This window comes from Aspergillus saccharolyticus (genome assembly GCF_003184585.1).
Source record: "Aspergillus saccharolyticus JOP 1030-1 unplaced genomic scaffold BP01scaffold_2, whole genome shotgun sequence".
NCBI lineage: Eukaryota > Fungi > Ascomycota > Eurotiomycetes > Eurotiales > Aspergillaceae > Aspergillus > Aspergillus saccharolyticus.
In genome coordinates this window covers 764,944-779,165 of record NW_020290612.1, presented here as the reverse complement: position 1 = coordinate 779,165, position 14,222 = coordinate 764,944, and the positions used below count along the sequence as shown (strand labels likewise).

The following is a 14,222-nucleotide window of genomic DNA, read 5'->3' as shown; positions in this document are numbered from 1 at the left end:
GCACCGCTGGCAGGCATGCGCATTCTGGGCTAGATGCTTCATTTTAATGATGAGTATCTCACAAACACTAATTCGCCGGATTACACAAATCCCAGCACTGACACCATGAGAGGCAGTTTTCAGAACATGCTTTTCCTCTTCCGGTCACTTACAAAGAACTAGGCTCCGCGGGGTCACACTATGACACTTCAAAGTGAACTGCACTTATCCTACAAGTGGAGATATGTCAGGGCAACCACATTTGGTATGGTTGAGCATCTCGAGTGTAAGGCCAATTCACTAGCGCAATAGACCCTGCTGGCAGGAAGCCATGCTCTTCGCTCTTTCAAAAATATATATTGAAATGACTGTGCCCTCTATAGCACATTCTCCGGCGTGGTTGAGAACCGTCCGATCTATCCGCTATTGACTGACATTACACAATCCTCAGACATCCCCAGGGCAATCTAATCGAGCCATTGAGCTGGGGCGGCTTGAATGAAACATACTCCGAACTTGTGCAAACCAAGCATTTGCACCTCAGCAAAATCCTGACTTCAAAACACCTCGTCTAATCAACAAAGCTTCGCCTTCGGAATCATGATCTAGTAGCCTGGGACTATAACTATCTGTCAGCACAGCACCATGGTGGACTCCTTGCCCCCTAATGCGCAAATGCAGGCCTCATTTTCCAAGTCCATCAATGTCTTGATTGGTTATGTAGCACTGAGTGGGCGGCAGATCTGCCTAAGTACCATGATCTCTGCATTGGATTAAAGGTCGTGAGGTCCATTGGCCACAACGAGGACATTAGAGCTGTGTAAACTAGCACAATCAATAGTCTGCCTTTGCCGAAGCTACGCAGCCACTACCGGGCTCTCTATGAAATGAATCGACCCCGAGCCCACTCTGTGATCTTGCAAGCCACGAGCCATAAAAGCATGAACCAAAAGGGTCCAAGGCAGTCCTGTTTGCCTCTGGGCTCTGAAATGCCCCTTCTTGTGGGGAGATCAAATGGGATTTGTGTATGCCGCTTAGTCATCAGTTGGCCCCGACATTTGCTCTGTGGCTGAAACCGGTCGATACTTACCGAGTACGCGTCGACCAGCCGGACCATGCTTGAATGCTGTGCTGCGCCTTGCAATCTAGACTTTCATGGAGACCAACTCATCGCATTATCAGCAGACATATCGTCAACGATGAAACTTCGGACAATCACTGTCCAGAGACATCTGTGAGCGTCTACCGCCTCTTCAGGTCCGCATAAACCTTTTTCCCTAAAGGTTTTAACAACACACGGCTCGACATTCTCGTCTAAAAGGGCAGTATTATTGGCTTAGCCAGGCTCCATTGAAAGTCACCCGGTCGATCTGTCGTAAAGGCTTTAGGCTGCAGAAATAGAAGTAATTCCACTCCATGTCTTGGCATTTTGCCGAGACAGAATCTCATGTGAAGCTTTCTCGGGACAGGCGATAACGGCCCCTTTTTCCGCAGCCACGATGTGGTCACAACAGCGCACGATGTAGCCCAATTGATGCCATCTGCAGCTGGGTCTGGTATGATTTCAGCCCAGTACGTCATGAAACGTTGACGACAGCCACAGTCACGAATACGGTGACAAGTTTTCTGCCTAAAGGAGTATACGTACGCCTCGATCGGATGGATCCACAACGATGGCCACAACCACTCAATTCTGGGTCGAGGAAAAGAGATGAAAGCAGTGCAGACAACGCACCAATTTGGACATCTAAACTAATCAAAGTATGGCTCGCCCCATACTCGGTGTGGCTTACCGTAAATAGTAGATGTCAGAGAGCTCGCTGAGTGGACCATCTTATGGCCGAGGATCCGTCGAGTTCCTTTAATTCTCTCTGATACTCCCCTTAAATTCAGGGCCCTTTCCTTCCCTTGGATTGTTTTTCCTTTGAGTTATCTCTGCCCATCCAAAGACAGACGGAAAAATTCAATCCACTCTTCAAAATGTTCGGCGACAGTCTTTTTAGCTGGTTCCGCTCCTCCAAGACGGAGGAAGCGCCCCAGACCACCTGGGATCCAAACACATTGACCATGACCCAGCCCCAGAGCCCTGAATCTCCTTCTACCAACGGCGTCGTTGCTGAGCAGCCTGTACGTGCGCAATTACAATGGCCCATCATGCGATCCTGTCTGGAGTGAAGCTAATGTTATCGCACAGACGCCTGACAACCAGATGAACATGCAACTGCGTGGTGGTGGCCCTCCTCCTGGTCCTGGTGATGAGTAAGTAACCGCCGTCCGATGATTTATTCTTGGAACTATACTGACATGCGGTCTAGCTGTTGCTGCTGCCTCGACTGCTTTTGCTGCTGTGGTGACTGCTGCGGTCCCGATGGTCCTCCTGGCGGCTTCGGCGGGCCCGGGGGCCCTGGTGGTCCTCCTGGCGGCCCCGGCGGTCCTGGAGGTCCCGGTGGCCCCGGTGGTCCTGGAGGCTGGTAAACGGAGTTCAATACGCCAGCTTATACCACGTTCTTAACGTCCGAAGCTACACACCCGATTGTGATACCATATTGATTGTTGGCTCTGTGGCATGGAGGATACAGGAGGTTTATTATTGGGTCTGGAACCTCCCCTCTGGTGCGCAGAAGATGAGGCAGTTGTTTCATGTCTAGAGCTATGTTGAGGTTTTCGTTGGTTTTCGTTCAATGCTGTATATATTCGAACGCTCGAGAGAGAGTTCGTATTCCTTCGTATAGACTTACCTTCTTTGCTGTATCTGCTTCTCGGTCGCGTGATGTGTATATCGTGTCCTCATTTGGCGGGCATTCTTCTTTGATCGGTGCGAGGTCATCATCTCTGAGCGCATGATAGAGCATGCATTGAAAAGCATGGAAACGGGAGCAAGGCTATCATACGAACATGTGCTCTTATTCAAGGGATCTCTGCAATCTGGCACAGCGAGCCGGTTGCTGGCTATGAGGCGTCCAGGAGGGCAGAAATGCGACGTCTCCTATTATCCACCACGCATTCCTTTCATCATCATCATCATCATCATCATCATCATCATCATCATCATCATCATCATCATCATCATCATCATCATCAACCACCTAAACGCGATATGGTGTCGATATTACACATCACTTTACCATCTTTGCAAACAAGAACGCAAGGCCAATATCTGCTGTGCTGGATTCACCTTTGACACCACCCCAGTAGCTTCGGTTATCCTCCTTAGCACCCGAGTATGAGAAGCTGGTCCTTTGTTTCTGGTGAGGCAATGCATCCTATGAAGATGAGCTTGAGCTGTGGAGGAGGATCTCGAAACTCGAAAGAACAATGCGCAGGGAAGCACAGATACCGCCGATTGAAGAGACTGGGTGGAGTGATTGAGACAGATAGGGCTAGCTATAGAGATAAACCCGTTGAGGCAAATTCATACAATGTAGAAGGGGTTTGCTGGTTGGTCACCCACCCAGCAACTAAGTTGGGGCCCCATAAATCCACAATTTTCAATAAGGAACCTTCGGATGATAGTAAGTACAGTACTGTCATGACAATCCTAGTCCAGCTTAACCTTCAATGGATACATATCCAGTCCCACCAGGCCTAAGCGAGGGTTGGCGCCGGGAGGGGGGTCCGTGGCCGCCAAGGAATGAAGGTGCAAGCTTACTAGTGATTTTTCATGGTCATTGAGTCTCAAGTGACTGAAATCTGAGAATTGCACGAAGATCCACAAGACGATGCCTCGAGTGGTAGTAGTAGCCCCACAATTCCCAAGCCGCTCAGTTTTGACCTGGATTGACTCGCTTACACAAGTAAGAATTGCTATTGTCAGGTCGCCCTAGCGCTATCTACATCAATTTCCATCGAATCCAACCACCTCATCTATCAGAGAACGGATCCACTGCTGCCTATATCGAGGAGGCATCGGGCTAACACTATCTGAAGGATCGCGAGGCAATGTACTAACAGCTGAAACAGGTACTCCTCAGGGACAAACAGCCACAGGGTTTATCTCAGGGGCAGGAAGGTCTCAAACTAGCTCATCATGTATAACAGCTGTACTTGCTTCAAGTCTTTTGAGAACAAGCATGTCTGTGTGCTGGTTAACCCAAATCTGTGGTGTACTCTGAGGAGAATATTGGAGCGCGCAGACTTGGCGGCTGATATACTCATTGTTTGTATGGTTAGGCTTCGCTGTGCAGAGGGTGTGTGTATATTAAGACGCTGGCCGCCCGCCTTAGCAGTATACAGGTGTCCACTATCTCTAGTCCTATATTCAGAAATACCGCAACGAGCCCAGAAGTGTGGTCGAGCTCATCGCCAAGGCAATTGGGCTGAATCAAGGCGTGTGTGTTTGCAGAAGGGAGAGGGATCCAGTTGCGCGTGCCATTTAGGAGTAATTGCTTGGAAATTCTCGTAGAGAAGGTCCGGGGCTTGCCAGAGATCATTGAGGTGTTGCCAGGGATACGGAGTTTCCCAATGCTTTGCTTTTCTACTTGATTCTTGCCTGATCGTGTGGTGGTGCTTTCTGTGGATTATGCTTGCACATACAACCACAAGAAGGGTCTTTTCCCTCAAATCAGGAATCCAATCGGTCAATGCGCCTTAGAATATCCTTGGCCGCAGCCTTCCATTCCGCCTCCCGGAAATCATACGGCCAGCCATACTGCTCCTGCAGGACTTTCTTGAGTGTCGTGGTACTGTACCAAGTCGAACTTAACAGGAACATCTTTCCGAAGACAATCACTCAGTTCATCAAGCAGGAAAAGAAAGTCACATACCGCTTTGCCATCATTCTTAGTATAGAACCCTCGATTATGATGCCCACCCCCGGGGATGACTTTCAGGGATCGTAACTTGCTGACATACGCGGCCAAGAACGTTGGTGCATGATGGGCTTCGAGACTCCGATAATCAACCCTGCCATTCTCATCTTCCGCCGGAGGGTCTTGCCAGTCCCACACTCGGATCTATCTGTACTTACGATTCGCACACTCGGATCTATCTGTACTTACGATTCGGCTAATCAATAACCCCCGTTTGTTGCTCGGGAGATCGAACATAGCAGTCAGAAGAGAGGGTGAAAGGCACGGATAATTCTAACGCACTTGCTTTCGTTGAGAGAGTGGCCCCCAGACGGTGGCCAGACAAGCTCCTCGCTCTCCTCCGGGCGATTGTTGATATAGCCGAGTTGTAGGTAGATGCGGTATATCGCTGATGAGGGTCACGATCGTGTCCTCATTGTACCCAAGTGGAGAAATGGGATAGTCCAGATCCAGCTCTTGGCCTTGGTTTGGCTGCTCCGGGCGACTGGGTGAAGAAGACATCTTAGGGAATATATTGGGAACGATGGGCTAGAATGACTGCTTCCGATGCTTTCTGGCTGGGGATTTTTGAGCTGGTGATTACAGCTGCTCCAGAGGATTGAGATGAGAATCAGAGTGGGTAAAGAATATAAGGTAAAAGGAGTCAAGATAAAGCAGCAATAATAGTTTACCGGAGCAATAAAAAAGAAAAGTAAAAAAAACATACAACAGAAGGGATTCGCTGGTGGTCACCCACCCAACTACTAACCTCCCGGCGTGTGGCTTGAGTACGGCTGAGCGGACGGGAAGCCCTATTTTCCACACCCTGTGGTCGTATGTGCTAAATATCCCTTTGGAAAAAAATATATAGAGATATTCTTAACTGTCTAGCATTATTTGTGTGATGTTCACCAACGATTCCATGCTGGAAACCACCGGATTCTACTTGAACTATGAGACTCTCAAAAACCACATACAGAGCCCATATGCACTGTCGAAAACAATTCCAGGTATTACAGCAAGACAAGCTGTATTTGAAGAGACGTCTTGAGTTACTAAGCATGAAGGTCGTGATCAGAATTAGTCCCAAAGTAGAAACGCCTGGAAGGCCGCAGTGCGGCGGTAGCAGAGGAGTCTTCGTGAGAGGCAGTGAGGCAGAGTACTGTCCCCCAAGCCTCCAGAGACGTGGTGGCAATCAGAGCTTCGTGGCCTTTGACAGCACCTGAGTGGTCTCAGTTACCCTGGGAGGCATAGTTGCATGCAGCAAGACAGCAAGATCGTTCCGACGATCCTGAAGCTAGCAAACAAACATTTGTGGATGCTGAGTATGTAGTTTGTATCCTCCCTACCATCGCCACAATGGCCCGGTCAAGGTTCCCCTCCCATTGACGCAGTCATAAGCAGGGCCCTTTGGCTGTAGTAGGAGTATTGCAGTTAGACCCAATCGTTTTGTTCTGCTGCGTTTATGCATCTTGAAGCTTTGCAGAGTCAGTGGCGTTACTGAGAATCTAGAAGCGGGTCTGCACCCGCATGAAGAAAAAGAGAACGTGCACCGAATTGCTTCGAGAGCATTGATATGTGCTGGAAACTATCGCAAGATGGAGGAGAATGACGGAATGATGGACGGACTTTTACGCTATGTATTGCCTACTACTACTTGGGGCAGCTGGTCTGTAGAGTGTAGGGATGAATTGACCTCTACATATCTTCACTTACCCGCCGCCCCATTTGCTGCATAATTGCCTGAGCCGCGAGGGGAAAAAAGCCCTCTTCTCAATGTTCAACATACTCTCATACCTATATGGCATAGAACCGAGGCACCTCTTCTTGCTCACCGTACGGAATCCGGCGATCACCATAAATCCGACGACAGAACGCATTATAAGCCCGCCGATATCGCGGCGTCTGCCACTCCCACGACACGCGACTCCCGTGCTCAAATAGATGAGCCCGATGATCCGGAAGCAGCTCGACGAGCATCCGCGTGCAGAACCGGAAGACCACGATGGTCTCCAGGGATTTGTTTGCATTACAGGACTCGGCGTCCCGCTGGCGCTGCCAGTGGGCTTCAACCAGGTAGTGCGTAAAGTCCCAATCGGGGTATTCGTGCGGAGGAAGCACCACCAGGGTGATTCTGTCGTTCCAGGCCCCGCGGACGGTCAGCGGTGTGAAGCTCGGGGCGGGTACCTTGGGATTGCATGGGTTAAGACTGCTGTCGGACTCGGAGTTGGGGGTTTGGATTTCTGGGTTAGTACTGCCCCACTTTGAAACGACACTGTCGTATGAGGCGGTGCTCGCATTCCATAGTACAGATTCGTCCAGGTGGGGGGGTTCATACTAGTTGTTGATTATTCAAGGTTGATTTGGACGTTCACTCCGTGAGACGTGCTGGTGAGCCAGAGACTGAGCTGAGGTTCATCTTATATACGGGCTTGTCAGCATACACTCTGCGGGCGATAGTCTCCAAGAAAAGCCCCCGCTAGTTAAGGGAAAGATACAGAACTCCCTCTTAGTGAAAGGGCAAGCATCAGAAAAGATAACATGAAGGATAGCGCCCATCAGAACAAGGACCAGTCTTTACATCCATGTCGTTTTCAAGCTTTGACGGTTTCGAAGGCTCCACACTATGTATAGATATCACTCTCTAACAGCTTCGGCCAATCCATCAGCAAAGCGTACCAGACATACTTGGAAAACCCTCTCCCAGAGGCTGAACAGATGAGCAAGGTCTGGCAAGAAAATCGGGGCTCATACCTTGTGCTGTGGTGTCTGCTGCCGGAGAGCGGCGTCTAATAGTCGGCATCCGCCGGTAATGCGAGCCTTAAGAGAATGTCTCACGGTAACTGGACTCATGACCGGGCTTGTGAGGCTGAACCTACTGGACCTTGACAACAATATCATATCTAACAGCGCAGGTACTGGTAATCATCAATCATAGGAGCCTAGTCACCTTGTCTTTGCAGCGTTGTGTTCTGCACTATGCTTTGAGGAGAGAATAACAGCAGGCGTTCCGTTGGAAAAAGAGAAATCTCAAACGGCACTGCAGCCTGGAGAGATCATGGCCCAGCATATAGAGCCCTGCCAGGGCTGATACAAAGCCCAATGCCCCAGCGATAATGGTGAATGCTGATCCCGTTGCAGCATGACCGCCCGCCAGCATAAAGTGTGCCGTGCAATCGAAGATGTAATTAAGCTCCAAAGCGCATTAATAGGTGATATTGACGAGGTTCCTAGTACAGAATGCATAAGCAACGGTTCCATTTCTTCTTTGGTGCTGGGGACTAGGGCAAGTGAACTCACGTGGGCAACGAGGCGGCGAAGAAAAAGGAGTTGAGGACGGTCCATACTGTTCCCATGCTTAGTGGCAATCATCTTTACTAATGCGGTACTGGATATGCCTAACATCTGTCAACCGGAGTGTGCACATACCTGCCAGGTATAGAACGAACACGCTGTAGTATTTAGCAGTCATGCCTCCGTATGCGTTCACGATCCCCAGCGGCGGCATGAGCAACACCCCACATCCGCCATAGTAGAATGCTTACCAGGCAGCTTCCATGTACAGTGAGAAGAGGAAGCCTAACAATGGCATGCATGGTCATTTGTTTGCCCCAGTCTGTGTCACGATGTAGTGGCCGGCAGGAAGCTGAAACTAGTCCTTGCTTGCAACACGGTGCACCACACCATACTAATGCCATCATGGTTACAATTTCTGCAAGCCTAAATATCAACCAGCATCATTGGTCTAGTGGTAGAATTCATCGTTGCCATCGATGAGGCCCGTGTTCGATTCACGGATGATGCACATCTTCTTTTTTGTCCTGGCCCGGAAGCCACGTATCTATAACTAAGCCATTGAATGTGATTTCGCTTTCGGCCGGAGAACCAATTGATCCCCAACATGTTTGCTTTTTGCCATTCACTACCAAGAGGTCAATCGATGCAGGAGATATGATATGAGATTGCGGGATCCTCTATCCTCTTCAGTGTCTGACTTCTCCGAAGCTCCGCTCATTGCTGGCCATATATGGTGTGGTGAGGCACCAGACAGTGCATCATAGTTACCCAGTCTCCCTCATCAATCCCCCTCCTCTCCGCACCAGGACATTACATGTTACTGTACTTCTTGTCCTTCCATATTGTCAGCCCAAGTGTTGTCATGGGACCGTCGAACTATGATTTCCAACAGACTACCTATGCATCCACGAGGAGTCGCGCAAAGATGCCAGGTCCAATCAAACATGATCTGGCATGAGAGGCTCGCATAGGTTGAAAAGGGGACCAGATACGAAGGCTATCTCTTCGGGGCTTGTAAGTCGAGATAAGGCAAATATAGCTATGCTTTCTGCATTGTCGCCTCGGACGAGAGAGATTTTGACGGCAGCTTTCGTATGGGCATCAACCGGAAACATGACACCCCGGCCAGAATTCCCATGCCATTACCAGCCGTATCTTCATATGCACGGGAAGGGTGATAACATCGGCGCCATGTAGCCGGCTGAGTCCTTTGCCGGCGAAGACGGGCACCCAATTGTCCAATCCCGTCGTCGTAACGTCACCAGATCTACAAATGCTATCCGACAAGTACTTTCACTCTCCAGAGAATGAATTACACCAAAGCAAATGGATGGCTTATAGTTTACAGCAAAGCACGGAAGTAGATGGTTTGAACAGCATGTATTCGGATTTGGATATCTCAATTCATAAAAGCTTCAATGTCAAACTGTTTAGAAGTCGCGGGCGGAGGCCTCAGCCAGCTGGCGCTCAGCCTGGCGCTTGGCCTTCTCGCGGTCGAGGAAGTCCAGACCCTTGGACTCGAACTCGCGGTCAATGAAAGCACCAGCGAAACCGGCAAGGAGCTCCTTAGCCTGGGCGTGGCTCTGGGGCTGGCCTGTTACGTAGAAAGAAAAAGAATTAGAATGTTGTTTGTGACGGATATGAATGACAAGTAGGGGTGAGTAGGCGTACCGTTGGCCTCGCAGTGGCGCTCGTAAGCCTTCATGGCCTCGAAGGAAGCGGCACCGGCAATGAGCTCGTGGCTGAGAGAGGCCTTGTGCTCCTCGGAGCCGTCAAAGTTCTGGAGCTGCTCGTGAGCCTGGTGCTCATCGCCGCCGAAGTCTGAAAGGAAAGGAAGAGGTTAGTCTCTCATCGATGATGATGATGATGATGATGATTGAAGGCGGATGAGGAAAGGGGTTGCGTCAAAGAGGACTTACCGAACCAACCCATGATGATAGTTTGTGTGAGAAGTGAGGTAAATAGATAGAAAGTTTGTTGATGGATGAAAAAGAAGAAAGTCGGAGGAGGGAGGAAGAGGGGTAGATATATGTTTTCTGAGGGCGCCTCGGGTCCCCCCTCCCCTCCTCCTCCCCTCGTCTTTCACGGAGGGGATGATATCATGGAGGGGCGCTGATTGAGTTACCTTAGGTTTCAGCAGAGCTGCTATTCTGGGCGCCACTGGAGACGATGGTGCAAGTGGCTGAATAGCTGTGCCTCCACTGAAAGAGGGACTATTGGGAGTTGGCAAAGCAAGCTAAGACAAGACAAGCTTGTTGTGGTTCCTTGGCGATGTTCATTGGGCCCTGATGCCATCCGTGGCCGATCCCAGTGGAGCCTGGGGCCCGCATCAACAGTACTCCGTATACACAGTAGGTGACTAAGCCAGTACCCCTCAATAACTACGAGACAGCCACTAAAACACTGCACCGCCACAATTTTCTCTCCTCTTGAGACTCTGCCACTTGTTGTTGCCTCTGCCGTCATCAAGCGCTGATCAATTAGTAACTCAGTGTACACAGTATTACGGAAGATGCACGTACTAACTAGTTGGCTACGGAGCAAATACTCGGAATACGAGTAATCTCCGACTCGATGGACAAAGAAAGGGATCGGCACACGCCTATCACCCAATTTTCCGACCACCTCTCCCCCTCCCATCCCACTACGGGGCCAGCCAAGCGGTGTGGAAGGAATGGAAGACGATAGCGAAGGGGACGGTGGCTTGGCGACTCCCACTCTGGAGCTCTAGACACTTCGGACATTTGCTCTGCTGTCAAAGGTACACTCTGGGTAATCTCCTCTACCCCTCCATCTGCGGCAGCCAGACATAGCGGTGTGTCAACCTATCAGCCCATCGAGATGATCACCCCTCGATCTTCGCGGGAGATTCATCACACACGGCATCGAACCCTCAACGTGGCCACTTTGCAGCGGTCAAGCCCCAGAAATGGGTCCTCCCATCGACTATCGAGCCACAGAGGGTCCGACTGCCCCTCTGGCGCTACCCCTCACTAGTAGTCGCCCCGGCGACCATGCGTAAATAGCTCACCATACAAGCGATGAGGGGAAGCTGAGCTGAGCTGGGACGAAAAACGGAGTACAGTGCTGCGTGTTGTCCATGACCTACTCGTACTGCATGGCCCTAAGCTGAAGCATTAACCTCGCATATCGCATGCGGTCCACTGCAGTGGATCAGCATCAGCATAGCATGACACCTCGCAGGGATTGTCCCGTGTGCATACTGCGTACTGCACTCTCCGCCCGCCCTCACGCCTATGCAAATTATTGAAACATCTCCTGCATTGTACCGTGGTAACCCTTAGGAATTTGCGATTCTTGTTTTGTACGGTGGGTTCGTAGGTGTTGGTATCCTGTGGTTAATGGGGTGAGTTTAGGGGGTTCTATTGACAAGAGATGCGACTATCAATGGGCTTGGTGTTCTGGTGTTGAACTCACGATCATGGTAGGCATGAGTAGAATAGGGCAAGCCCATTCAGTCCGAGCTGCGCTGCACGGTACGGCACCCCATCCTTTCTGGAGGCGTGCTCGCTATGAGCTGGTCAGCTGGCGAGACACAGTACCCTCGATTGCCAGTCCCGGGTGATCTTTGATCTGTCAACTGGGCTAGTAGCTCCTGTGCGGTTGACTTTCGCCGTTGACCGGATTGACGATGCTCGATGCGGCGCTCTCTTGCACTTGGGTCCTCGTCAACTGGCGGGCCCGCCGTGTCATGTCTATCCACTGGGTGCGGTAGCAGCGGCCATCTTGCAAAGGTGTGTGCGTGCTTGTAAACAGCATCGTCACAGCCTGGAGTAATATCGTTCAAATTTTGGGTGAGGGCTCTCTAATAATTGCTGTCGATGTGCCAAGGGGGTGATAATTGCGCGCTCTCCAGCTACGCATCACTGGGCGCTCACCGGAAGCAAGATATATTTTGCCCCATACAGGCGTCGATAGGTGAAGAAGACCGATTCATCATGAACCATTGGTAAACTATACCAGGTGGTAGGAGATGACTCTTGTGATGTACTAGCTTTGTCGACAGCCTTTGATTGACCTGTCAATGCACTTTTACTGCTGCTCAAGGAGGATACGATAGCATTCCGGTAGCTTGTCAGTGATGCGTTTTGAGGATATAATGATTGTATCAGATGGTCCTTTCAGCAAGACGTCTGGGTGGCGCAATTGGTTAGCGCGTACGACTGTTAATCGTGAGGTTGAGAGTTCGATCCTCTCCCTGGACGCTTCCTTTTTGCTCTCCGCCCAATACATGGTGCAATAAAATCAGTCATTATGTATTCGTCCTCCTTTCTTTGTTTCTTTTTCTCTCATCCCCTTCTTTTTCTCCAAGATACATCCGATCCTATTTTGTTTCATAGGCTTTACAGGGCGGCGACCTCTCGCCCTTCAATCACCAAGCTGAAGCCTAATACCTCGCCGCGCAATGGCTATTCTCTACCCCGTACTCCAATTTCTCTCTGATGGTCTAACGCTGGTGAAACCTTCCCTGATGTTTGTTCTTCGCAGTATGTTTGGAGTGTTTTTACCGCGGCTCTCCCGGAATGACGACCTGAGTTCAACCAAGTATGCCTCTTCTGTATTTTGCTCTCGATCTACTACTATATGCCTAACATATATACCGCAAAACCATAGACCATCTAGGCTCATATTCCAATTAATCCAGCAGGAAAATGACAGGCTAGATTAGAAGAAAAGCTAAGTCTTCAGGTATGTTGACAACCACAGCATCCGATCTATCCGGACCCCGACTGCAGCCATTTTGCAAGAAATTCACGCCAGCCACAAAGGGACTCAAATGCAATCCTGGTCCAAGTCATTTAACTCACTGAGCCACCGCGTTGATTGGTGCAAGAGCTAACAGAAACAGAGATGCGATCAGCATTGATCCTTATCAAACACAGAGAGGGAGATAACGGACTTCGCAGCAAAAGGAGCTCAGTCCTAGAAACGCGGCCGAGGGCCCGGGCCCAGCTTGTATCCTCTTACCCCCGAATATTCCTCTGGACATCTGGGCGGTCGAGAACACCGCCAGCTAATGGACGGTCTTGATCAGCCGTTCCGAGAATGAATTGTGGTGCAAATACTCGCCGGTCTCGTAGTCCTGTAAATTTAGATTCTCTCGCTGCCAGACCGGAGGCAGGCTGGCACCGCTTGAGATCTTCTGTGCGATGCCATTCGAGATTCCTTTCACACTAGGACTGAGATAAACAAGCTAGCTGCTATGTTTATTGTATTTGAGGTTCACCTTGTGGATTCATTCATATAGCTGTTAATGCGGGCGGGACATCGTTGAGAGATTGACGTTGTTGCACCATCCGCAGAAGGCCGCAGTCAGGCCGCTCTGCTGGATTCCCCCCGAGTCCAGAGAATGACAAGACGCAACATAGCAGTTGACGAAGGAGCAGTATCCTCTCCCGGAAAGGAGATTGTGAATAAAAGGGTTCTGTGGTCTCCCAACCAGCGATGCAGAGATTTTGCTGGGTCGGACGATGGCTCGAGGGTATCGATAGCTACGATAACGCAGGATCCAAGCCACAGTTGGCTGGTTATCATATTTTAGCCTCCAGACGTTACCCGAGAGCCTTGGTCTGCAACTCATATCCCGATAGAGAATAACCGGACTATATTGGGGATCACTCTAGTAGTACCACCGACAGTAGCGCTGCGGCCGCGAAGCTGACTATATTGTCAAGTCCGGGATGTCGAGGAGACTGGCTGGCTATCATGGCGTCAACTGTTGATCTGAAGAGGCCACCGTCTCTACTCCTGCAAAGAGGTAGGTCACGCAGATGCGCGGGTGTAAGGAAGCTCGAAGATCGATTATCCACCACAGGGTTCTTGATGAAGAACCCGATTTATAGTGAATCCCTGGAGACAGTAGGCACTATACCACGACTATCAGACACCTTTTGTCGGCATGGCCATGCGGAGCCGGAACACACATTCACCGTCTTCCTATCTAGCTTGCACAGACGCGTTGGACAATCGATTTCAGTGAAAGCTAGGTGACCTCACTGTCCCCCAAGCCAGAAGATTACGCGTAATCTAGGAAGTCAAGGTTTGACATCTGCTCGAAGAGCTCCAATTCATGCTCGGACTCCCTGTCCGTCATGTCTAGGGCACTTCCGATGACGATATGATTCGGCAACCCGGCTC

The 14,222-nt window shown here is 50.2% G+C and overlaps 3 protein-coding genes and 2 non-coding genes across 5 annotated transcripts; 3 read left to right on the top strand and 2 right to left on the bottom strand.

Annotated features, from left to right (window-relative positions):
• Positions 1 to 1,959: 1,959 nt before the first annotated feature.
• BP01DRAFT_362307 (uncharacterized protein) lies at positions 1,960 to 2,454 on the top strand (the record flags this gene model as incomplete). The annotated part of the gene is made up of 3 exons (XM_025576217.1): positions 1,960 to 2,106; positions 2,174 to 2,238; positions 2,295 to 2,454. 3 exons carry the CDS (start codon positions 1,960 to 1,962, stop codon positions 2,452 to 2,454), a joined length of 372 nt encoding a protein of 123 aa, XP_025435356.1.
• Positions 2,455 to 6,563: 4,109 nt separating this feature from the next.
• Positions 6,564 to 8,274, bottom strand: BP01DRAFT_378939 (uncharacterized protein; the record flags this gene model as incomplete). The annotated part of the gene is made up of 3 exons (XM_025577112.1): positions 6,564 to 6,975; positions 8,067 to 8,112; positions 8,196 to 8,274. The coding sequence occupies 3 exons, from the start codon at positions 8,272 to 8,274 to the stop codon at positions 6,564 to 6,566; spliced, it is 537 nt and encodes a 178-aa protein (XP_025435355.1).
• Positions 8,275 to 8,500: 226 nt separating this feature from the next.
• BP01DRAFT_t27 lies at positions 8,501 to 8,571 on the top strand. The gene has a single exon. It is a non-coding gene; the product is annotated as a tRNA-Gly (tRNA).
• Positions 8,572 to 9,493: 922 nt separating this feature from the next.
• BP01DRAFT_287492 (DUF3759 domain-containing protein) lies at positions 9,494 to 9,864 on the bottom strand (the record flags this gene model as incomplete). Its single annotated transcript, XM_025571500.1, has 2 exons — positions 9,494 to 9,657; positions 9,735 to 9,864. Coding segments are annotated over 2 exons (294 nt in total), but the record flags the coding sequence as incomplete, so codon positions are not given.
• A 2,351-nt stretch (positions 9,865 to 12,215) lies between these two features.
• BP01DRAFT_t28 lies at positions 12,216 to 12,289 on the top strand. The gene has a single exon. It is a non-coding gene; the product is annotated as a tRNA-Asn (tRNA).
• The last annotated feature ends 1,933 nt before the right edge of the window (positions 12,290 to 14,222 follow it).